At 52.9% G+C, this 23794-nt stretch overlaps 5 protein-coding genes across 5 annotated transcripts; 1 reads left to right on the top strand and 4 right to left on the bottom strand.

The window, feature by feature from the left end:
* Positions 1–1064: 1064 nt before the first annotated feature.
* On the top strand, positions 1065–1901 carry ISF_05240 (Cytochrome b5; the record flags this gene model as incomplete). The annotated part of the gene is made up of 1 exon (XM_018848845.1): positions 1065–1901. The coding sequence occupies one exon, from the start codon at positions 1065–1067 to the stop codon at positions 1899–1901; it is 837 nt and encodes a 278-aa protein (XP_018703981.1).
* Positions 1902–2243: 342 nt separating this feature from the next.
* ISF_05239 (DNA damage response protein RcaA) lies at positions 2244–6612 on the bottom strand (the record flags this gene model as incomplete). The annotated part of the gene is made up of 6 exons (XM_018848844.1): positions 2244–4236; positions 4297–4534; positions 4592–4651; positions 5580–5925; positions 5997–6189; positions 6254–6612. 6 exons carry the CDS (start codon positions 6610–6612, stop codon positions 2244–2246), a joined length of 3189 nt encoding a protein of 1062 aa, XP_018703980.1.
* Positions 6613–7870: 1258 nt separating this feature from the next.
* Positions 7871–8389, bottom strand: ISF_05238 (hypothetical protein; the record flags this gene model as incomplete). The annotated part of the gene is made up of 3 exons (XM_018848843.1): positions 7871–7961; positions 8035–8172; positions 8208–8389. 3 exons carry the CDS (start codon positions 8387–8389, stop codon positions 7871–7873), a joined length of 411 nt encoding a protein of 136 aa, XP_018703979.1.
* A 1160-nt stretch (positions 8390–9549) lies between these two features.
* On the bottom strand, positions 9550–10544 carry ISF_05237 (GPR/FUN34 family protein; the record flags this gene model as incomplete). The annotated part of the gene is made up of 3 exons (XM_018848842.1): positions 9550–9643; positions 9710–10099; positions 10174–10544. 3 exons carry the CDS (start codon positions 10542–10544, stop codon positions 9550–9552), a joined length of 855 nt encoding a protein of 284 aa, XP_018703978.1.
* Positions 10545–19164: 8620 nt separating this feature from the next.
* ISF_05236 (nicotinate phosphoribosyltransferase) lies at positions 19165–20676 on the bottom strand (the record flags this gene model as incomplete). The annotated part of the gene is made up of 3 exons (XM_018848841.1): positions 19165–19297; positions 19369–20428; positions 20481–20676. The coding sequence occupies 3 exons, from the start codon at positions 20674–20676 to the stop codon at positions 19165–19167; spliced, it is 1389 nt and encodes a 462-aa protein (XP_018703977.1).
* Between the last annotated feature and the right edge of the window lie 3118 nt (positions 20677–23794).

Raw genomic sequence — 23794 nt, 5'->3', positions numbered from 1 at the left:
TATATGCCGCGATTGAGCGCGCGTGTGGTGGGTGATACGGACCGACGCTGTGCTTCGATGCGGACGGGGGAATGCAGTGTCGTCGAAATAAGTAAAATCAAAGTACTGTACACCGTCTTCCAACCCCCTCATCACCTTCTCAGCTCGCCCGTTGATCGCCATCGCCGCCATCTTCCTTGTCCGTGCGACAGGGCCGGCGCCTAGCCCACCGTCCGTTCCCGCTCCCTTTCCTGTCTGGGCGGCCCGCAGGGACACGGCCTCGAAGAACACGTAACGCGGCAACTGGCTAGGTATGGGTAAGACTAGTCTCAATAACTAGTTGTTGCTTGTGGACAAGACCATGGCTATCTAGAAAGTTGAGTCGGCTGCTTTCCTCCGTACCACATAACCGAATCAATCGTTACGCGCCCTCGAGCATGTCGACCTGCACTTGACCGAGATGCAGGTAACACGGCGTCCGAGGGGACACCTCGTTCCAGGCACAAAACGCCGTGAAAGAAATTACATTCTGCAACCTTGACCGAGGGCCTTGTATAACGCTTCTGGAACGGGGCTGGAAATGCCACGACATGCTTGTGCTTGACTGTCCCGAGACAAGCTTAAGACTCTTGCTGACAATATGGAGTTTTCGTAACGGGCAAGTTATTATCTTGTTGAAAATACTCTGTGTTTTGCACAACTTTACTTCCTCGTCGAATGCATAATGTAGTCAAAAAGGCCCTCGTTTCTTTGCCTTATGCTGCCAAGACGGGAACATTGGTTTTTTATTCCAAAAAAAAAAGAAAATGAAGAACAAGACTAGAATATAATTCCAGAAACTCAACATAAAAATATACTCTTTTTATTCTCCCTGTTCGTGCCGTTCGTTCCCCGGCTGCCCCTACCAAATGACCGCCAATTGTCAGCGACGACAAAACGAACCCCACACGTCGTTTTCTCCCACCCGCGACCCAAGACTGACAATTTACATACAACATCAGCAACGACCTTCTCTTAGCCGACTCCATCAACGCGCCTCTGCGCCGTTCCCCGGCCCTTCCTCCCCTTTCCTTATTCCTTCTGCCATGGGCCTCCTCGGCCTGTCCCTCATCGTCGCCTCCGTCGTCTACGTCATCATCCGTCCGCCACCATGGCTCCCGCCCGCGCTCCTCTCGTGGCTACCGCGCGGCGCCGGCTCTCCGGCCGCCAAGATCACCGACGCGCGCAAGTCGAAGAAGCCGCGTCCCTCTGCCCCTCCCCCTCCTCCGCCGACATCGATACCGACGATAGCGGAGCCCCGTGAGGCGACCGACCGCGCGCCCATGCCGCCGCCGCCGCCGATAATGGTGGTGCAGCCACCGCCGTCCGTCGCTGTTGAGCACGACGACGAGGAGCGGCAGCGACCCGAGTCTCCTACGACGCCGAAAGCAAAGGCCGCGCAGCCGTCACGCAGCATGCCGCCGCCGCCGCCGCCGCCGCCGAGCTTCTCCCTCACGACCGAGTCGATGCCGCCGCCACCTCGGCCGACCCCCTCCACATCATCTTCGTCCTCGTCCACGATGCCTCCTCCGCCGCCGCCACCCTCCTCATTGCGACCATCACCAACCTCATCCTCCGCGGCGCCCGCCCCTCGACCCCCGACTCTCAGCCAGTTCCCCGCCGCCAACTCCGCCCAGCGCGCCCGCGGACCCCTCCCCGACGGGCCGCCGAGGCACCGACGCGTGGATGGCGCTCGGCGGGAGGGTGTACAACGTCACGCCGTACGCGCGCTTCCACCCGGGCGGCGTAGGGGAGCTGATGCGCGGCGCGGGGCGCGACGGCACGAGGCTGTTCGCGGAGGTGCATCCCTGGGTGAACTACGAGAACATGCTGGCGGCATGCCTGGTCGGCATCCTGGTCGAGGAGCCCGCTGCGGGGGATGACGTGCCCGGCGGCGGAGGGTGCCCGGAGAGCGAGATGGAGGCGATGGATTGATTGGCCGGATGGACTGAAAGCTCCCGGCTATGGAGGACAACTGTACATTATCCCATTTGAGGCGCTTTTTCTCCTATGGTTAGAACTGGAGGCGCGTTTCTTTGTCTCGTGGTTAGAAGTTCTTGGAATACTGCATCGCATTTACGCAGCTAGACGATGAATGCATCAGAATAGAAATAGAAGAGATACCCTTGGTAAATTCGCCCTTGTTTGTTTCTTCTCAGACATGACTATGCAACCTACCGCTGTTTATTATTGTACATTGTTTCGCGCACGCCCATTCCTACCCATCAGCGTCTCTTGCCAAACTTAAACTTGAGCTCGTCATCACTGTCTTCCTCGCTGTCGTCTACCTGGATCGGCGGGGGCGGCGGCCGTTGCCGTTTCGAGGACTGGCCAGACAGCGTACTGGGCGCCGCTCGTTTGCCCAAGCTCTGTGACGTTTGCGCCGACGACTGGCTGCGGCTTCCCCTGGAGCCGGCAGTGGCCTGAGCACCAGCCCTCCGACTGTACGACCCCCGCGGCGGTTGCGAGTCCTCCCCCTCCTCGGAGTTTGCATCGTCGCTGTCTTCGTCTGCGGCCGGTTGGCTGGCTTTCTTCGCGTTCCGGCTCAGGCTGCTGGACATTTCCGAGATGGGCGGAGGCGATTCGCCTCGTGGCGCCGGCTGGAACCTGCTGCCGCCCGAGTTGGTCCGCGGTACCGAATCCTCCTCCAGCCAGTAGTTGTCTCCCACGCCAAACTTCTTGCTCTGCACCTCATCAACCGTGATTATTGTTCGCGCGGGCTGTCTGCCCACGAGTTCACCGCGACGCCGAAACTTTTTAAAGTTCTTGATGCCGTTCCACTTCGGATCCCAGCGACCATCGGCAATGTCCTGATCTCGAGATCGTATGGTGCTCTCTGGCTTCCGGAGCTCAATATCCTCGACAATATTCAGTCTACGAATCTCCCCAAGGTCGATATCAGCAGGCAGCTGCGCTAGATCCTCCTGCTCAGCTCTTGCACGAGCCTCTTGCTCCTGACGGTGCCTGGCGGCTTCGGCGAGGATGTTAATTTCCTTCTTTTCCTTCTTAATAGGCTTTTGCAGCTCTTGTGGAGGCGATTCGCGAGTCACTGGTGCAAAGTCGTTACCCATAGCTATTCTTTGTCGCTTGAATCTGGCCGCGGCTGGCGCCATTCCTTCCATGAGATCGTCTTCTGCAAGGGCGGCTCTCTTTTGTGTCACGTTCGAATCATAGTCGGGGGGTATATCGTTCTCCTGGGATACAAACAAGCCACCTTCTTCGACGGGTTCGTTTGGCGGAGGTGGTGGAGGTGCTTCTACAGCTGATAGTTTTGCCTCATCCATCTCTATGTCTGAGCCATCGTCAAAGCCCATGAAGCGTCTTTTCACTGGTTTCCGCATTCGTGGCCGTCTTGTACTCGGCTCTGGCTCGACAGCGGCAGCAGAAGAGTCTTCCGCCGGCGGAGGCGCTTGCGATGGAATGACCGAGGTACCTGACTGCTCTTCAACCTCGAGTGGCCGGCGAAGCATGCTGGCATCCTTGGTCAGAATTGCCTCTAGAAACTCATTCTGTTCGATAGGTCGATGATCCAGCCGTAAGGAGACGGTTGTGATGAACTGGGTGTACCACTGAACATGCTCCCCCTTTGTCGGCAGATACCGCACAACCACAACACCTTTACCTTCGCTTCCGTCATCGAAACTGCCGAGACCTTTTTCTCCAGCGACACCTTTGACGTATCGAACAAAATCATCAGACGAGGTTTCTCCGGGTTTGACCGTTTCGACCAAAGCTTTGCCTCCTCCATTTGTAATTGGCGCGAGCAAGTTGTTATATTGCGTCGGATCGTAGAATATGAAGGTGTATCCGTCAAAGACATCAAGCCGACCCGTGTCTGGTGTGTATATTTCGTCGGAATGTTCAAATGGCTCTCCGCCACGGGGCGGCAGGTGCTTCATGGGATCCGGCCACGACTCGTCAAAGTTTTGCTCCAGCGCACAAGTCTGTGAGCCGTTTCCGTCGTCCACTGGCTCGGCGGCCTGCATGACTGCATCGAGGAAAGACTCAGTCACGATGAATCGGCCATTGATAAGCGCCTGGAGACCTTTGGCCGTATTGCGCTTCTTGGCGACGACATGGGTTGTAAAGTCTATGTTGTAGTCGGCTAGCAGCTTGATGTCCAGCTGCTCGAATCGCGATCGGAGGGCACCGAAGGGTTTCGCCTGAAGTTCTTTGCTTGAGAATGAAAAGGTGAATGCGGCCGGTCTCCACGTCAGACTGTCACGATCGTGTCAGCGGCGTCGCGCAAGCGCAAGCGCAGGAGGGGAGGGGCAATACCAAAACTTGTTGGGGCACTTGCCCATGGTCATCTCGACGTCCTGACCATTGTCGACCACGTATTTTGTGCCTTTGAGCTTCTTGCCGTTGACTAAGGTTCCAATCTTGGTAGCCAGGTCTTCGATTGTGATCTTGGAGCGGCGTGATGGGTGCAGTGCGTCGCCGTCGCTAACGGGGTCGATTGTGATGGTCAGGTGTTTCCGAGAAATGGTATTGTGCGAGATTGCGAGCTGGCCGGCTGTTGATGTATCATGATCAGCTAGTTCTCAGCAAGACCCAGAGCGCCAGTACTCACCTTCAGCCACTGTGCGTCCAAACAGGTACGTCTTCCCTGGCCGTAACCATAGCCGGCGGCCTGCGCATAGCAGTCAGTAGCGGGAACCAACACTATGCATTGCCAGATAATATCCATACCCTGGAAAGCCTCTTCATTTTCCAGTAACCACATTGCACCGGCTCAAAGACGACCAAGGCAGCTATTCAACGGGTCGCCATGGCGTTGTGCCGTTGAGGTTGCGTGAATCTTTTTGCGGGGACGCGACGGGGAACCGTGTTAAGCGGTTCAGCGCAAATCGCCAATTCACGTGGCTTGGTGGCTGCCTGGCAATTGTTCAACACCCAACACAATCTTAACTGTAGTCTGTCAATAGAGAACCTTCTAGGCACTTGGCTGCAGTGCTAATGAGCATAAATTGTTTTGTTTATCTGGCTTCGTGGAACATGCGTTGCTGAGATGGAGATGGAGCCTCGAGTCGTGCTACGCAACAGCCACACGCCGTTGTAGAACCACCTACTGTATCTACATAGCTGAGATGGGGTCATTGCTTGTCAACTCGAATAATTCATCTGCGCTGTTTGATACGAGTAATTCACATACACACGACTAGGCTTTCGCGATCATCTCCGGTGGCGTTCTCGCAAAAGCTTGTCTAGCTTCCCATGATCCCCTCGTCATGATTTCTACCAATCTCCAAGCTACAGAGAGAGAGAGCATCTTCATCTAAGAGATTATACAATTATCTAACTTCAATAAATATACGGATTTGTCCGCCATTAAGCCAGAATCTGCTAGCATATGCTGAAAGTAAACTGCCCAACGCCTTGTATCCAAATCCATGCCGTCTTTCGTGTGTTGCCTCCAATCAAACATCGGCCCCCGAAAATAAAACCAGCCGCCCGTCATAAGCAAAAAAAGAGAGTAATTTATGCGCTCAGTTCAACCGGTGCTTGCTGAGGCCGCGGCTGCACGTGGCTCGGATTCGGCGACGCCGCCTCTATCTCACTCGGCTGGTAGCTCGAGCCCAGCTGCCCGTGTGTCGGCGCCGGCGATCCCACCGAGCTCGGCTGGTTCATGGGATCATCGCCTCCGGGCTGGTTGGGGTACTTGCCCGGCGCGGGCGCGTGGTAATCCGGGCCGTACCTCGACTTCTTCCGGCGGTAGAGGAGGAACGCGCCAACCACGAGAAGCGCGACGCCGGCGATGCTGCCGACGACGATGCCGGCGATGGCGCCGCCGGACAGGCCTCCACTGCCCGCCGAGCTGTCCGCGGACGGCGTGCCCTGGTTGTCGGTGTCGCTCGCGTTCTGGCTCGGGGTCGGGATGCTCGTTGCAGTCGACCCGGGTGCGACCTACGGTGCATATTAGTATGTACGCTTTAACGCTGACGAGAATGAAGGAAGGGTGGGTCATTTCCACATACCGAGAGAAACTTGATTCCCCAGGCCTCGATGCCTTCCTTGGTGGAGGGCGTGCGCGTCACGGGTGCCTCGGTGGCTGGTGTGACGCCGAGATCCGTGACGACACCCGTCCAGACGATGCCGCTCGCCGTGGCGGTCGCGTGGCAGCCGTATTCGTTATCCTTGCACATGAAGGAAAATGCATTGCCAGTCACGCTGATACTTTGTCAACACATACATGGTCGGGGGGGGGGCTTTCTCGGTTGATCGGAATACGAACCTGGGACAGCACGTTATCGTGCTCACGGCCGCCGACTCGCCCGGCTTCGCGGACCCGGCCGTCGCGCAGGCGCGGGTGTAGCCGGCGGGACAGGCGCTCCCGTCGGTGAGGTACGGCACGTTGATGGTGAAGGAGGGAGGGAAGCAGTCGCCCGAGGGCGTGTTCCCGGTGAAGACGGGCGTCGGCGTGCCGTACATGTTGCTGAAAAACTTGGCCCCCCCGTCGGCGTAGAGCACCCGGTAGTAGTTGGTGCTTGCGAAGCATGATGTCGGTGCCGTCCATGAGGATGGGAAGCTGTGTAGGGGAGGGAGCGTCGAGGTGCTCGTGGACTTTGCGTTGGAGGTGGATTTGGACGACATTGTGACCAGTCTTGGAACAATTTTTGCCAAGATTCAATTCGTTGTATCGGCGGTCCGGAGACGGAGATGGCCAACACGGATTGGTCTGGGGGTTGGTTGTTAGAAGTCGGAAGCTAGGGCGCAGACTCTGGTGGTTGAGATTGGGGCCCAGCAGCGAAGTATTTGCCACATGTATAGATCCACGTCGAGTATTCTTAGATGGACGCTCTTATGTCCAGACAAGGCTGGGCCGAGTAGGCTAAAAGTAATTGGCTAGCAACTGTCTTGTGTCATGGACACGCTACCAAGATGATCATCTCCAGTTGGGTTGAACAGGGATGATGAGGCTCATTTACATGAACAGAACTAGATAAACACATGGCACAGGATAGCCCAGAGTTATTTTCAAGCAATGTAGAACTACATAGAGATGGATAAGAGTACCTGGTGCTGTGATGGAGAGAACTAGCCCTCGTCTACTGTTTCTTTTGATTCCTCATGACTCTTACCGCTCCAGTGTCGTCAGGAGAAAAGAAACAACCTCCCGCACACTCTAGCATAACAAGAGTGCCTTCCCGTCAGCATAGCGAGCGCCATCTTCCACTTTTTGCGGCACCGCAGCGGCAACCCGGCGACTAGGTTGAGCCTATTTCCCACCAAAATCCCTGCTAATGTCCATGATGATGGGCTCTTCTCCAGAAACAGCGACGCCATGCACATCCTATTGGCTGCAAAGGCAACGCCAAAGTCTCACCTTAACTGGGGCGCAGAACACTTGGCAACCAACTTGTCAGTGGGCCGGCCTTGTGTGCTGCGCCTTCATTTTCAGGGCCAAATTTATTATTAGAAAATTTTGAGAATTTAGTACACTGTCAGGGCTGAAATTTGCCTTGCTCGGCGGAAGCAAGTCATCATATGCTCTCAACAGCCTTGTATGTAACGGGGTACACACACCTTAATTTCCAGACAGGTTGTTTATCCCCGTGACTGCTGCGCAAGTCTTGTCTCAATTGGGAAAGCCGACGAACAAGGCAATCAGTCATTTGAAGGAGAAGGGATCTTCAGAACATTGAAATACCCAAACACTATCCGGACTCTCATCTCACAATCGCGATCAACTCCGGCAACAAAATTTTCCTGAATTAAATATGTATGAGATGTATATACATCTATTGTTCCTATGTAACCTGTCCGACTCTTACGGCGGTAAAATATATACACTGTGATGTAGAAGTTCAAAAAGGCAACCGTCTCCGCGGCCTCGTCAGTCAAGCGGCGCCTAGTTGGTATCAAAGTGATACAACGTCTCAGCCACAATCTCATACTCAATATCAACATGACCATTTTGACACGCCAGCGGCGACAGCTTGCTGAGCGCCGAGTACGAAAAGTCCAGCCCGGCCGCGCCGTCCGGATTCCAGTGAGTGTCGTCGCCGTGCGCACAGCGTTCGCAAGCCATCCCCGATGAAGAAGGGCACGTTGGACTTGACGCCGTTGACGGTGACGACGACGCGCTTGCCGCAGTACTTGGCGAGGCCCGCGGCCGTCTTGAGCGGCAGGTTGCTCATAGCGACCAGGTTGCTGGAGTCGACGTCGTTGAGCGACTTGCGGTGGACCTGTTGCGCATGACGGAGCCCAGGTCCTGGTTGTTAAAGTCGGTGCCGCAGGCCTGCCGCTGCTGGATGTCGTAGTAGTAGGTGCCGAAGCCCTTGCCCTTGAAAGTGGTGGAGGGCTGCGCGGAGGCGGCGCCTGCAGCGAGGGCGAGGGCGGTTTCGAGGGCGCTGAGGGTGGGCTGCATTTTTGATGGAGTGAAGTGGCAAGGAGATGAAACTGGTACTGGTTGCCTGAGGCTGGCTGGCTTGAAGAAGCCATCATCATTCCTTCAGCTCAAGACACGGGACAGGCCTCCTTCTTGTATCCCTTGCAACCAACTACCAGCAGACACGACCGACACACGGCAAATTAAAAGGAGTCAGCAATCATTGCCGCGCGGCATCCATCATTCAGTCCGGTGATCCTCGGACCGGTAATAGTACATTATGTGCTCCCTCTCAAGTCCACGATGTGCCATCCCAATACCCAGTACACGTTGGCGGCATGATAGCGTGAGGCACAAGAGCATGCAAGGTACCATTGAAGGATTGTTCCCCATCCCAACGAAGCCAGATTCGGAACTTCTGGCAGGAACGGGAGTCGAGAAGCTCCGTTTTTGACCTGAATTGGCATACTCGAAATCTCAATTGATCATCTCCCGCATCAGCACCAGTGCCTATCGGGGTAGGTCGACAATGCGAATGCGTCTGAATTGGAGGAGCACACTAGAGTTTCCCCGGTCAGCAGCAACGTTGCGAGATAAATTTTGGAATTGTAGGGCTGATCTAGGGTAGGTCTGCTGGTAACTTATAGTCATGGTCCTTTAAATTGCGGACTGGGGCATTCCACGGCGTTTAATCGCCGGCCAATCTTGGCGCTTCGGCGATGGTCGGGCTTCCGTAACGCCGTAGCGACATCGACTGCCTGGAAAGCTTGACAGCAACCAGGTTATATAGGCAATAAAACGTTACAATCGAGTGGGCAGTCATGAAGCCCCTCTCTTCCAAACTCTTGGTCGCCAGACGTGGCGATATAGGAGTGCCAAGTGCCAACCCCCTTCTTGGCGTGAAAGAATACCCTCACTGACATGTTTTTGACCCATTCTTATTTTACTTGTTTTTTTTTTGTAGTTGTATTTGTGCAACTTGTTCCATCCAAGATATTATTAGAGTCGCCTCGCAAAAGGGACATGTTATAAAGACAATTCGCAAAACAGGTTAGGTATCATTGGTATCATCCATCCTCCATTCCGTCAGGCATCCGAATAAAGCAGACTAGAAAAGACAAAATATGCTCCGTGGCGGCCTTTTCGCTTGAGCTGTCGGGACGCGGGTGCACATCAATTCGGCACGGGGCTTGCGCCGTCTAGGCCTGGTGCTCAGCGCTCTTCTGCTTGCGCATCTCATTGGCGTGCTCGGACCACGGGAAGTGAATGACGGGCACCTGGAAGAAGGAGTTTCTATCGGCCGGTTAGCTACTGAGCCACAAGTTTCTTGGACGGGGTTGGTTGGTGTGAAAAACTTACGAGCTGTCCTGGATACCGGCAAGGGCATTGTACCAGGCGAGGAAGGCTGCGAGGAAGCCAAAGAGGCCGCCGGTCTTCTGGAGGGCCAGGGCGGCGGTGGCGTTGCCGAGGTTGGTGGCCATCTGCTCGCAGGCGAGGAAGAGGAAGGCCAGGTCGAGGGTGAAGAAGAGCAGGAAGAGGGCGAGGGTGGAGCGGAGGGTGCAGAGGACGAGGAGGGTGGTGAAGATGAACCAGCCAAAGAGGTAGAAGCCGAGGACGTTGGCGACCTCGGGCTTGGTGTAGGGGTCTAGGACGTGGAAGGCCGGGGTGAGGATGATGGCGTAGGAGATCCAGAAGCCGCCGTAGGAGGAGAGAGCGGTGGCACCAAAGGTGTTGCCAGTGGCCATTTCCCTGTCAAGATGGTTAGCAAGCTGATGTGTTGGGGGCGCCGAAGAGCACGGCATTGCGATGGATGCTGAACATACCACATGCCAGCAAGGAGCTGGACGAGACCGCCGTAGCCAAAGGCAAGAGAGATGACAATGTTGGGCGCGGCGGTGTCGCGGGCGTGCATGTTGAGCGCGGACAGGACAAAGGTGGTCAGGGCAAAGGCGGAGAGGCCGAGGGGCGCCGGGTTGGCGAGCTTGCGGTGCTCGTAGGGCTGCCAGTTGCCGACCTGGAGGGCGCCGCCAAAGGCCTGGGTGTCCTGGCCCTCAATCATGGCGCGATAGGTCGGGTGCTGCCAGCGCGCGTACTGCTGGTGCTGGTTCTGGGCGTCGACGGCGCCGTTGGGGGGGACGATGGGGGCGTCCTTTTCGGAGGTGCTGCTCATGGCGGCGTCGGGGATGGCGGACATGATGGATATTTAAGAGAGGGGAAGGGAGAGCAAGGAAGAAAGAAGGTATAGTATGTACCCGCGGAAATACCACACGAGAGGAAACGAGAAGGATGGTCCGAGGAGAGAGGATGAGGTGGGGGAGAGAGAGAGCAGTGCCCTCTTATTATAAGCAAGCTGCTTGGCTATAGTTTTATAGTTGCGTATGAGCGGAACCCCCAGATTGCATGGTCGGTCCATCCATCTCCATCTGGATGTCCATTCACCCATTCACCCATCCATCCATCCATCCATCCATCCATCCATGGAAGCGAGTGTACCCCAACAGGCGGCACAAAACTGGAGTGCAGACATGCTGGGGGAGTTGGATACTACTACGTTCACGGCAACACGGAAGCCCTGTCGCATGAATGAATGGGGCGGATACAAGCTATGATGTGGAATGGACCGAATAGCGGACGGAGCTGGCGTACGAAGTAGCTAGTTGAGTGAGGGGAGGGGTGTGTGTGGGGGGGGGGGTTACAACATCGAGTCCACAGTGATACCTCTCAGCACAGAGTACGAATTACTGTCCGGATTATGTCCAGTATGTACAGCAGGTACAAAGACAAGCATACATGTCTCCTTTTGGAATTCTTGTCCAGTTAATAAAATTGATGCTCAAGGGGCTCATCAATGCCAAGCAGGGGACACGGCAAAGCCACACGGCGACTCTGCTGCTAGCCGTCCACCGGCCCCCATCACGGAGCCGCGATTGCCAGCAAGCACAGGATAGGAGCATGATGCGAATAATTATGCAAACAACCGTTCATTAGCGAGTCCTGGTTCAGCAAGCTTTAGCAAAGACGGACGGTACACGACCACCGGCTACTACGACCTCGTGACGTCAATGACCTCGCAAGCTGTCCGTAGTTGGCGATTGCTTCTCAAAACTTGACCGTAATCCATCTACAATGCTTGGGTCCGAACAAGGAGAGAAACAGAAAGACAGAAAGCGTCTTTCCGACCGCGTGCGGAACTCGACAACATTGACAAGTCAAAAAAAAAAAAGTGTGACTGGGGGCAGTGAGTGAGACCCCCCCGCGCAGGCCCGGCTGCAAGGGTCTGTTTTCAATAATAGTTGATACTGATATCAAATAAATGAAAAAGAAGAAAAGAAGAAGAAAAAAACCGCCCCCCGCCCCCCCCAAACGATGATCACGGCGAGCGGCGGCGCAGCTGTCAGCCTCCTGTGGTGCTACCCTTGCTTGCCGGGGCCCTGCGGAGGTCCGAAGGAGGTCTCGATTGCCCACGAGCGAATTGCGCGGGTAGAAGCAATTCGTTTTTGTTCCAGCGATGTGTGACTGTGTGTGGCGGAGATTATCTTTGTTGCCGAGACGCGAGCAAAAAAAGAAAAAATCACAGACAACACTCGCTTCACTCATTATACAGCAAGCATCTATTTACCTGCCTTCAAAACAATCAAAACAGACAGACGCCATCCAATTCACTGGTACCAAAACTAGACTTTACCGGTACACAACTGCCTAGCCAGTTACTGCTACTGCCACGGCACGCACGCGACAAGGATCATGACGCAGGTATTCGCAAGCCTGAGTCGAGAAGATAGAGCCAAGATGTCACGAAGGAAGAAACCACTCAAAAATGAACAGGCCACTTCGTTCTATTTGGCCTTTTTCTTGGCCTTCCTCCTCCCCTGCCCTGTCCTTGCTTTGGCGATTGATTGCCTGACAGAAGCAGCCAAGACGCGGACTTGTTTCCTACGACGCCACCACCATGCGACAGAGGCAAAATGAGGAAACTAGAAAAACCAGACCTGCAGCAGCCGAGAAGCAAATTGTCTTGGCTCGACGCCCTCTTCACGATCGCGGCTTGCCAAGGTCGATTCGCGTTAATAAGCAGCAAGAGCCGCTGACTCTCTCGGCGGAGCGACCGCATGTCTCTCTACTACGAGTCTACTACGGTTGCAATTTAAAACTCGAAAAAAACAGCCGCTGACCAGGATCATCATCGCAGCAGGCAACAAGGGCTCTCTCGTGCGAGTTCAAGTAAATGTCGCGCAACCGCCTCCCCTGTTCGATTCGCACTCGGCGGCGCGCGATTGGTTTTAATGATAACCCAACTCGAAGTGAACAATAACAGCAGGTGAGCATTGCGTTCGAAGGGTTATCTTGCTCCACGTGGTCCCTGCATCACAGCTCGGCAAAAACAATTCGCAAGGAGCGAGCCACGAGGAGCAAAACGCCTCGACGGTGCCCTCTCTCCCTTGCTTGCTTGCTTGCTTGCTTGCTTGTGTGCTTGTGTGCTTGTGTGCTTGACTCAAACTGCCCGCAACGCCCCCAACTTCGTGCAATTGAACAAGTCGTTCGTCTTCCTTTTTGTTTCTTGTCTCTTAGATAGATGGCAGCCTGACCTGCGTGCCGCCTGACCCCGCCATGGTTCATACACTGTCTCGCCCTCATTGCGGCCACGCTGCTGCACTGCGCGCATTGAAGTCCGCATGTTGGAGACTGTGACGAACATCAGAGACAAGAACACTCCGGTCATGTCCGTGGCACAGCAGCTTGTGGCGTCCTTGCAAGGCTGCTTGTGTCTGTCCAAGCATCTGTACGGAGATGCTGCCTTTTCGTTTACACATGCATCCGTATATACAGTACAGCACAGCACCAATTCTATGTAATGCGACCCTGTTCCAAGTTGCTTACAGATAGTTACAACCCCAACCCCTCCGACCGCTAGTTACTCCTCGATTCGACGGCTGCGGGGAGAAAAAAAAAAAGGTCGCTACTGGTTTGAATTCTCTTAGTTCCCCATTCGTCGTCATGCAACTCATGAGATCATCCAGCCGAGCCAGCCAAAACCTTTTTCCTTTTTTCGTGGGGCATTGCTACTCTTGCACCCCTTCTGCTGCTAGGGAACCCCAACTCTGTTAGACTCGCATTGACTTTTTTGTTCTGTCTCTTGGAGTACAGTACGGAGATTACTAGTAGTTGAGTCGTTGTGCTCTGGGAAATTTCGCTGTCCAAGTCTCTTCCCTGCCGGTTGGTTGGCACACTAACTAATTACATCACTATTTTGCGATCAAAAACACAGCAAATCAAATCATCCATCGAGCAGGGGCAAAACGTGGCAGTCCCCCCCCCCCGGACGGGCGCAGTTTAGAGCCGAAAAGCTGAAACCACATCAACCTTCTTCCATCTTCAAGGGTGTTGTCAGTTGTACGAGTTGTACGGATTACTCCAGACTTTTCTGCGATGCCGAGGATAACAACAGCCGGGAGTCCAGGGGTATGGGTGATGGCCCATCATCATGCAGGTGGCGCAACCGCCAAGAGCCCTTTCCCCGTCTGTGAACAAGGGGAAGCAAAAAAAAAGGTGGCTGGTTTTATTTTAGAGTCGTGCTGCTTCCCGAACAAGAGGCATGCATTTCGAGAGTGGTATCGGGCCACAAATTCTCCAGCAAAAGCACCGTTCTGACTGGGTGCAATATTCCTGGTCGGTACATAGGTCTCAGCTCGGATTTGGTCTGTCCATCTCGTCCATCTGCCCGTCTCAGTGCTCCATCAAAGACCCCATGATGGTCGGACGAGCGGCGCCGAGTTTTGTTTCCAGGACGGTCCACGGATTAACTAGCTCGTTGGCGAGAACTGAGACGCTGGTCTTGCCCATCATCCAGCCAGCATCATGGAGCAATAACTGGGCAAAGGACGGGGGGGGGGGGGGGACCCCCGTTGCTCTTTTCTTTTGCTCTCCACAACGGGCGAGATGGCTCCCTGCAGCCGCGGCAGCCTCTTGGGCCACCGTTGGCGTAGCTCCCTCCGGCTTTTCTGCATGCAGAATGCGCCGAGCAAGCGAGCAGGGCGGCGGTCTGGTGCAGATACTGCCTGCATCAAGCAGCAGTCACCACGGCAAAGACGCCGCAGTGCTCATTCGTACACGGATTACCAAGAAATTGCAAAGCTCACGTCGCAGAAAAGCCTACCCTGGCCCCCCCCCTCCTCCCCCGGTCCTCGGCCGGCTGCCCCCCCCCTTGTAGAAACCTCCGTACACGTGGCTTGCCTGCCACCTTCTTCAACCTGAGGCCGTTCCCGGCAGATCTCAACAACCGGAGCCTCCGGGCGCTCCTTCGCGGGGGATGCGCGCGCTCTCCAAGAATGACTCCATTCTCCCACAATGCAGCGAGATTATCACGGCTTGGCGACCCCATTACAGCGGTCAGCTCTTCTCTCTCTGTTATTACTTGCCGGTGAGGGTCCATCTCCCCCTCCAGGGGTTTTCAAAAGAAACAGGCTGGGAGCTGTCAAGGCTCGAGCTTCAAGTTTCACCCTTGCGGGGTTCTCCCCCCCCTTGCCCCCAGCATCCAGACGTGGGGAAGGGGCGCCTTGATTCCGACGCGCCATCCATTCCGCCTGCTAGCAATTGGCCAACTAATAATTCGTACAAGTTTATGTAGTTAAGTTACCCGGTATTTGCTTTTTTAGCCCATTGATCAGCCAACTCGATTCTGTGTTTTGTTATTCTTTTGCCACTCCGTTCGGCCTAGCCCCTACCTAGCCTTGTGGCAGCTACATAGTCTGCCAATGCCGTCTTGATTAGAAAATTGTCGTGAATACCTACTAATTTATTCTAGGTGTACCAAGGTAGCTGTACGAGCTGTCGGACAATGAGCCAACTTTGCTGATGGGAGCTTCACTGGGGGCAGTGGTCAAGATCAACATAGGCGCACTATCAACTGTTTCCAGGTTATCGGCGTCGCTCAGGGATGCGATATCCTCACCGTTGTTGAGCAGACGTCGATCAAGCCGTCATAATCATGTAGTCAATCCTCTAACAGCCTTGTTGCTGTGAATCCTTACAGGCCGCCCCAGATGACCGACCCCCCTTGTTTCCAACCTCGCCACCCTCCCTCTTGACTGTTTCATTTACGGCTCACCTTTTTTCCCCCCTCATGATGCAGTTGACTCTTCCCACGGTCCAGCGGCGACGAACACGACAGAATGCCATCATCTCCTCATTTTTAGTTTTCGGGGGGGGAAATGTGGTGGGGGGAGGGCGTGTCTGTAGAACCAAGCTAGTATGGTTGTCCCATAGAGAAAGGCCATCATAGATGTCTTTGGTTTCGATTGATTTATAACTTGGCTAGTCCCGGGGCTAACACACACGGTAGCACCGGGACGACGCCCATTTTCTTTTTCCCCAAATCGCCCTTCTTTCCCTTCATCCGAACGATTGTCCGTGCACCAATCTTCCCCAGGGTTGGCGAACCTAACTACCCACAGACGCTGTTGACCTTACCAACTCTGGGGAAAACTTTAATGACAAATCCTGGACGAAGCGTGTGTTCGTACTCGTAGGTTGCCGTGGGTTGGCTTGGCTCGACGGTGAGCCATTGACGCCGGTGGACCGCGGGTGATTCTAAGATTACGATGCTTGGGCCAACTCGAACCACTTACTCGCTACAGGGCAAACGTCTGTCGACCTCACGGAAATGACGGGCTAGGGAGACAAATTGCCTGTCTCAAGTCATCCGTCTTCGCCTCTTCTCGACCTCGTTGTACTTTGGAGAGCTTGTTTCGCAAATACATCCATCGCATTGAGGCTGGAGCCGTCGTTCAACTCTTCAAAGCCACCGGCAACTTCTCTCATCAGCCTCAAGTGTTCCTCTCTTAAAGGTCTGGATCGAGTCTTGTATGGATACATACTAGTAGCATGCAATGGCAGTCCGTACCATCGTCCTGGTACACACCCCTATGCATGCATATCAGTCCTGCGCAGCTCATTCATTGGTCAAGTACTCGTGGGCTGGGTGTCAGTCTTATACAACTGGTATATCGATTTATGGGCCCGAGCTTACAGTAGAAGGAATAAAATTCGCGAATAATTTACCTAAATAGTTGATTGTTGATAATGTAGATATGCAATTCCTTCCGTGAATTGTGAGTCATCAAATTATATGCTGGCCTCTGATGGCAAGAGGCTGGTTCCAGCTAGAAAAAGGCCACTGAACATGCTGTAATAAGATTCTGTCCATCTTTCCTCCGTACCGTCATTTATCCATTGCAACCGCCTAAAAGATACGCATGCCTCCAGGGTGTATGTTTGACGCCCACGCCCCTCACTCACCGTCGATGCATCTGAGCCATCAATCAATAGGAACTTGGCTAGTTCAGGGCCAATAACTCAGATAAAGTTCTGTACCTTGGCTCCTCCTGATTCTGTGCCTGGCTGGTGTAAACTGAGACTGCCCAATTGCCGCCGCAATAGTCCGAGCCATTTCCTTGGCATACCGTCGAACAAGCTGTCGCTGGAAGAAGCTGAATGTTTTCTGCAATCGAGTGCCCGCACCAACAGTCTCGGCCATCTTCTATCCCCGCCATGGAAAAGCCGTCCAACTTGCAAAATTCCATGCATTTTCTATTCGAGACATCTCCGCGGAAAGAGCCGCCTGGCCCTCCTCCTTTAACGACCCTCTCTGGCGCGTCACTGAAGCAGCCCAAATATCTCCAGTCGTTGGGACTTGAATAGTATGAGTTTGTTCCTGGTAGGCTGTAGTTCTTTTTGTATGAATCGGAGCTCTGGCTTGCTTCTTCACTTTGCTCCGAGTACTCGGGTATCACGTCATTGGTAGTCGTGGGCTCCGTTGACTGACTCAACGGCTCCGTACAGCCTTCAGTTATGAGCGATGTAGGGCTGGTGGGCTTTTCTCCCTGATAGCCATAGATTGGCGGGGCTTGTTCAGGTTTTTCTGTAGAGCCACAGTCGACTGGAAGTGAAGAATAAGCCTTGGGTGCTTCGCTGGCGCACGAGCATACTGGACAGGCCACAGTTGGAGTAGCAACGTAATGCTCAGCATAATCACTTGCGGATATCGGTACTAGAGTCTTGTAAGCGATAGAAGCGAATATTGTGAGGGATACCTTACGTGACTGGGTTGAATAAGCAGGGGGTAGAGTCGAGCTGCAACTGGTCTGGGGCTGCTGGCCATAAGGCTGAATTGATTGAGCAGGCATGTTGCCCCCAGGTACCTCGGTCGTAGAATAAGGAAGGGCCTTTTCGTAATTTGGAGGTAGAGACGAAGATGAAAACGGAGTGAAGCTATATCCCGCCGTCGGCGACATGGTTATCACCGTCCAGTCCATTGCACTTGTGACTGAAGTCTCCTCTGGCATGTAACTTTGCGGGAGCTGCGAGGTTGCTGATGGCGGCTGTGATCCGGTACAGCCACAAGGGATGACAATTTCGTACATGATGCCCGAAATTTGTTTTGAAATCGTACATATTGGGAGTCTGAGGTGATCTGCAGCAGCACACATCAGTCCAGCCACTTGATTCAGGACATCGTAAAGTTCCGTGCTGGCCAGATAAACTCTGGAGCTGATCATTTCGCTCACGAAGATCCCACCCTGCCAAATAATATTTGCCATGATGCCATCGGTATTCTGGGTGTCAGAAATGTGAGGCGGTTGAAGGTGCTTTCCTAGGACGGTGGCAATGGCTGGCAGGACCAAGGGCAGAATATCTGTAGGCGAGACCGACGAATATTGTGCAACGCCAGGGATAATAGACGCAATCCCCATGCTGTTAACAGGAAGGATTTCCAAGATTGTGTCGAGCAATCTTGCGCCAGCACCAGAGTCAATGACGCAGACTTGCTCAACAATATCGGAGAGCATGCTGAGTAGTGATGGCTGTCCCGCGCACACAATAGCGTCGTGGATATACGTATTCTTTTCCCTTGATTCTATATTCTTCTTCTCAATATTTGCGTCGTACTTGAGTAGCTCACCGTTGGCTATTGCCTGTTGGAATGCTGCGGATAGTGCTGCCAATGGATCAACAGCAGGCACAGGAGTGGGAGAAGACGATGTGCTCGTTGCTTGCCCAACGTAGAGATTGGACATGACTCCAGTGAGTCCGCCGAGTAGATCGATGGGAGATTCAAAGTTGCCAATGTCCGGTGTCGCTGTTGATAATCTTCGCCTGCGGCCGGAATACTGGTACTATTAGACGACACACCCTTCCTTTTCTCCATCACTCTTCTTTGCTTACCTCACGGGTCAAGTCTTCATCATCTTCCAACCCACGTTTTGGTAAAGACGGTTCCCCGGCCTCAGACCATTTTCCGACGAGCAATGTGGTACATAGCATGCCAATCACCAAGACAGCCAGGCTGCCAAGGACAATACAGCGGCGGCGAAGGGTGCGTGAGTAGATTCGTGCAGGCCAATTTCGGTCCGCTCTGTAATAAAGTGGCAGCGCCATTGCAACGTTTCTTCGGGTTGGTGTATAAGATACGATCCAAGAAGAGCTCCAAAATCGATCCCCAAAAAAGCGTAATCTGCTTGAAGTGTTGTCAGAGGTTAAGTAAGGACCAGCGGGTTGAGACTGGTGGTGGGATTAGATATTCGCATGTGCAACTCCACGCCTCTCGCTCCTTCCCCCTCCGACTTAAAACCACAGCCGCACAATCGCTTTCCCTTCGGCAAGAACTAACAGCAGGTCAAAGGGGCATTTCTTCAGGTATTGCAGCTTCCATCACCTGCACTCAATTATATTCAACCAAGCGATCTGACGCCGGCTACTTGGCTCTGCATGCCAGCCGTCATCTCAGGCCTACGCCATTGCCACAATCATGTTCGCTATTACTTACTCGATTCCTCCTTCCCCCATCTAGCATCCTCTTTACCCTCCTCCCACGTATTCTCAACATATGCAATCTGCTCCTTGACTTTTTGAATGAGCTCCTTGTCTCCGGTATTTTTTTCAATGTTATCGCTACAGAATAGCCGTTAGCAATGCATATATTTGCGCTTCTCGCAGGTCCAGCCCTCGACTGGTCAGCATACCTTATCTTGATCGCCGGTCGCCCGGCAGCGGAACTGAGCTTGATGACTATATTTAGAGGCAGAGACTTTGTCCCGGTCTTTCGGTGCGTAAAATCATTTGTCAGAAAGGTTCCAACACCAAATCTGGGCAGGAACCCGTAGTCTTCCGCGGCCTTCTTGTATTCTAGGCATTTTTCCACATCGAGAGAGTCTGAGAAGACCATCACTTTCTCCCTGATGCCTTGAGAATCGTAGTACTTGCGCAGAAGCTTGACGTATTCCTTTGGATCGCCGGAATCTTGTCTGATTCCGGTGAAGAGCTCGGCATAAGTCTTGCGGGACCCGTTAGGTTTGCACAAGGTCGATTCTGGGGTGCCGCCTTCCGTCGTTCGCGCGGGTCGGCTGAAAGCGTTCAAAAATTCGGGTGTTCCAAACGTGTCGGTAAGGGCTATGCTTAAATTTGTACCAAAACACCCAACCCAGTGTCTCAGAGCCTCCTCCGTAGCATTCTTGTAGTCATTGAAGATGGCCGCTGTTCCCATGAACCATTCATGTGCGACTGTTCCGACCGGTGGAATGTTGAAGCGCATGGCAAGATGCACGTTGCTTGTACCAGAAAGCTCGCCAGGGTAGCCTTTGAGCGCTGCTTCCTTGGATGCCTTCACCAGACCCCGGAAGACGAGAGCCTGCGTGTGGTAGTCACGGCGACGTCGTGTACCAAACTCTGACAGAATACAGCCTGATTCGATAAGTTTCATGCCTTTTTCGAATGCTTTTTGTTCTTGTCCTTCATAATCCCAATCGGTATCCATGAAACGAAAATAGGCCTCGGATGTTAGGGCCAATAATGGAATTTCATAGAGTATCGTGTCTGACCATGTGCCAGAAATGCTCACATGTACGTCGCCTATGTCACTATCGTCGCCTGTGTCCGAATCAACAGTTTGGAATGTGATGGAGACTTGCTCCCTCGGTCGAAGCCTGAATTCTTTGAGGAATGCCAGGTAGTCGGCACTCAGATACTTGCAATGCTGCTCGAGAAACTGGTGCTCTTCGTCGGACAGGGATATGTTGCCGAGTTCTAGCTAAACTTAGCTGGGAAAAGTTACTATGGTGTAGATGATTGCTCTTACTTGTGATTTGCTCTTGGAGCCATAGATATGCCACCCTCGACAACCTCTTCTCCGGTGTACGATTGGTGAAGGCATAGGTAACAGGGACATCCTTGAAGTACTTGAAGACGGCGCATTGCATGGTCAATTTGTACAGGTCGGTATCCAGAAAAGAGATGACACCCTCTGGGAAGGGTGAGGAGCTGTTGAAATCCATCTTGACCCGGGTTGGTTAATAACTCGCTGGGACTCCGATACAGAAAGAGGGTCAATGACGGAGGGGTCGGAAGTGTCGCCGAGCTGAAGCGGCGACAGGCGGGCGGTCCCAAAATTGAAGATCGTTTCGGCAGAACCTGAGCTTTCAGAGCAACCTTGGACTAGGTGGTCGTGACTTGAGGAGAAGAGTCAGCGGGGCACTGAAGCTGGAGATGCCATGTGTGGCCGAGCCCCGCCAAATCGAGGGTGACGCTTGGTCAGCCATCGGGCTTCGTGTAACGAGGCTTAATATGTAGTACAATTAGCATTCTATTAGGAGGGTCGCGTCGAGACCTTGAACACTTGATTAAACTAAGGTCAAGCAATAGGCAGAACTTACATATAGCTACGCAAAGAAACACTGGAATCTTGCAGAAAATCAAGGTGTTGACACATCCGGCACGGATGAACGTTCTACCGAGAGACAGGGCACATCATCTCGCAGTCACGGATAACTTCAATCAATCAACTGATACTCTCTCATTCCTATCATGTTCCTAGACCTAATTCTAGGTCAAGGATCTGCTTCGTATTTGCGTATTTGCTAAAGCAGTGGTCGGGCCATCTCCTGCTCATGCGGCTGCCTAGTTCTAGTTGGGCAAATCACAGCTCCATGGCTGGCCAGAAGAGTAGGGAGAGGTACCGACCACGCCCTTGCGACTTATTGCGCCACATGCAAGAGTATGTATTGTCAGGGAAAGCCTTTTGCACTGTACATGCAGAAGAAGATCTGTGAGGCTATGCGTGCTAGGCCGAAAAAATGGCAACATGTCGAACATAGTAGCTGGACCCGGGGTGCGAGACGAAAGTTTTATTACACCCATAAAAGATTACGATTTCGCGCTGATAGAAATAATCCTTGCCGAATACTTGCTAGTGTTGACATAAGGCCAAATAGACTACGCCAGCAAAGCGCGACAGCGAGAGCCAGGGTGCTTTGTACCTCGATTTTCCACACGATGCGGGTTCAGAGCCTGGCAATAGAGATAGTAATACAATACGACACATCGAATATGAAACATCTAGTATTCGCGTACCAGTAGAGAAAGAGTCCGAGTCCGGGGCAAAATGATTCTCCGACCGGAGTAACTTGCATCGAGTCCGAGCGTGCACTGTAACTATCGTGTAAGTGGATCATCGATCCGGGCATTCTTAGCATCACCTTTTACTATTAACAGTCAAGCATCCGTAACACCTCATGGAGACTTTTATTTATCGTGCGTGTAGGTTTGACAGATCAGATTGAGCACATGGGTCCCTCGCATGGACCGGACCGTATACGCGACGGGCAACTCGAGTCGTAAATTTGATACATCGACGAATCACACGAGGATAAGGTTGCAACATACCAGAGCCTAAAAGCAATAGTCTATCTGGGGGCAGATTGGCACATCTACTGAGATGATCTAGTTCAATTCTCTGTCCACGAACGATACCCCATCCATTCATTAACAAACCATGTCCATCCATCATTAACAAACCATGTTAGGTATACAAGCGGCACTTTCTCCAAGACTGAAGATACAACGTCGACGGATAGCACAACTTCAATATTGCCCATGTAATACTAACAGGTATATACTGCTCAACCGAATTCCGTAATATAGTAGAACAGATTGTTCCAAGGTTCAACCTTCGCTCTACGAAGCAAGCTCATGTCTTGTCTTGGAGAGTAAACAGCTTTCAAGATACGTTCTGCCTATTATTCGATACTATGAGAAACCAATTGAGCCATTCATTATCAAGCTAGGCTTGCGAAAGCAGCAAGAAGATTAAATCGAACGCAGCACCACTGGGGTAAGGTTATCTGGATCAGTTGGGTTCCACAGTAGCCGCCAAACGCCCACATCCTCGGTAGCAGCCGCATAAAATGGGTTCTTGTAGCTACCGTTGACATGGGCAAAGGCACTCTGCCCATAAAGCAGCATATTGGTTGAGCCGCTTGAACTGTCGGTGACGGTCACCTCTGGGTGAGTGGAATTGTTGTCTGCAGGGAGAAGGAGTGCGCCGTCGCCACAGGACACATTCGGTGACCGAGTCGTGTTGGCAGAGACCGTCCATGACGCAGACACGGCGTCCCGGTCGCGAGTAACTATAGGAGGACTAAGTCAGTGACTGGCTGACGCTCGGTCTGCACCGAGTTTGAAGGAAGAACATGGTGACTGCCTTACAATAGATGGAAGTCAGGTTGTCAGGAGAGGTAAGATTAGAGACCATGATGAATCCTATGCTGATTAGGACGTGGATCTTGAAATTTGAACATAGTTTAACAGACCAGAACTAACCTTCCTTGCAGTAGAGTTCAGCACCTCCAAAGGTCCCGGTAGTAGAGTAGCAAAGCAAGCTGAAGCTATCATTAGCAGCTGAAGTGGCAGGAATAGCCGCAGCAACCATGACGAAGCCAGCAAGTTTACAGTCCAAATCGACCTTCATGATGTTGATTGGATCGTTGCTTGATGCAGTGGTGAGAACCTTAGAACAAAGCGTGGAAGGACAGTGGCCAGCTAACGGATAGGCGAACACACTTCTTCAGTCCAGGATCATGGGATATTCAACACCATATATACAGACGATGCCATGAAATCTCTTGGCCAACTTACATCAACAAGTGCTTACGATAATAGCTGCGCTTTGATGTTTAAAATGAGGTAGCTCCACAAGGGTCTCGTATGATCTTCGCCGGAGGAACGAATGATATTCACATCAGCTACGGAGAAGCTTTTTGAGTATACTTATCGACCAAGACAGTGATAGCGAAAGAAGAGAGAAACTATCGAAAACGGTGAGTCGCCACAGAGAAGACCAGCCAGGAATATCCTTGTAATAGGAGTGGCAAGGGAGCTCAGAGATAACTACGCGAAGGCAGTTGTATCGGAAACCACAAAACATTGCGCAAGTCAAAGAAGACAAGATAGTATTTCTTGGACGTAATTTTGTATATAAAGGTGTTGTAAATCTGCTTGTCTTGGGATTAAAGATCTCCGCATCCAACCACCTTGATCAGGCATCAGAAGCCATCACATTTTCCTTTCAAAGTCCTCATCTATCGGCTGAGAAAACCGCCCCTCATGTATATCCCA

This window comes from Cordyceps fumosorosea (genome assembly GCF_001636725.1).
Source record: "Cordyceps fumosorosea ARSEF 2679 chromosome Unknown scaffold_12, whole genome shotgun sequence".
NCBI lineage: Eukaryota > Fungi > Ascomycota > Sordariomycetes > Hypocreales > Cordycipitaceae > Cordyceps > Cordyceps fumosorosea.
This window is presented reverse-complemented; position numbering and strand designations above follow the sequence as displayed.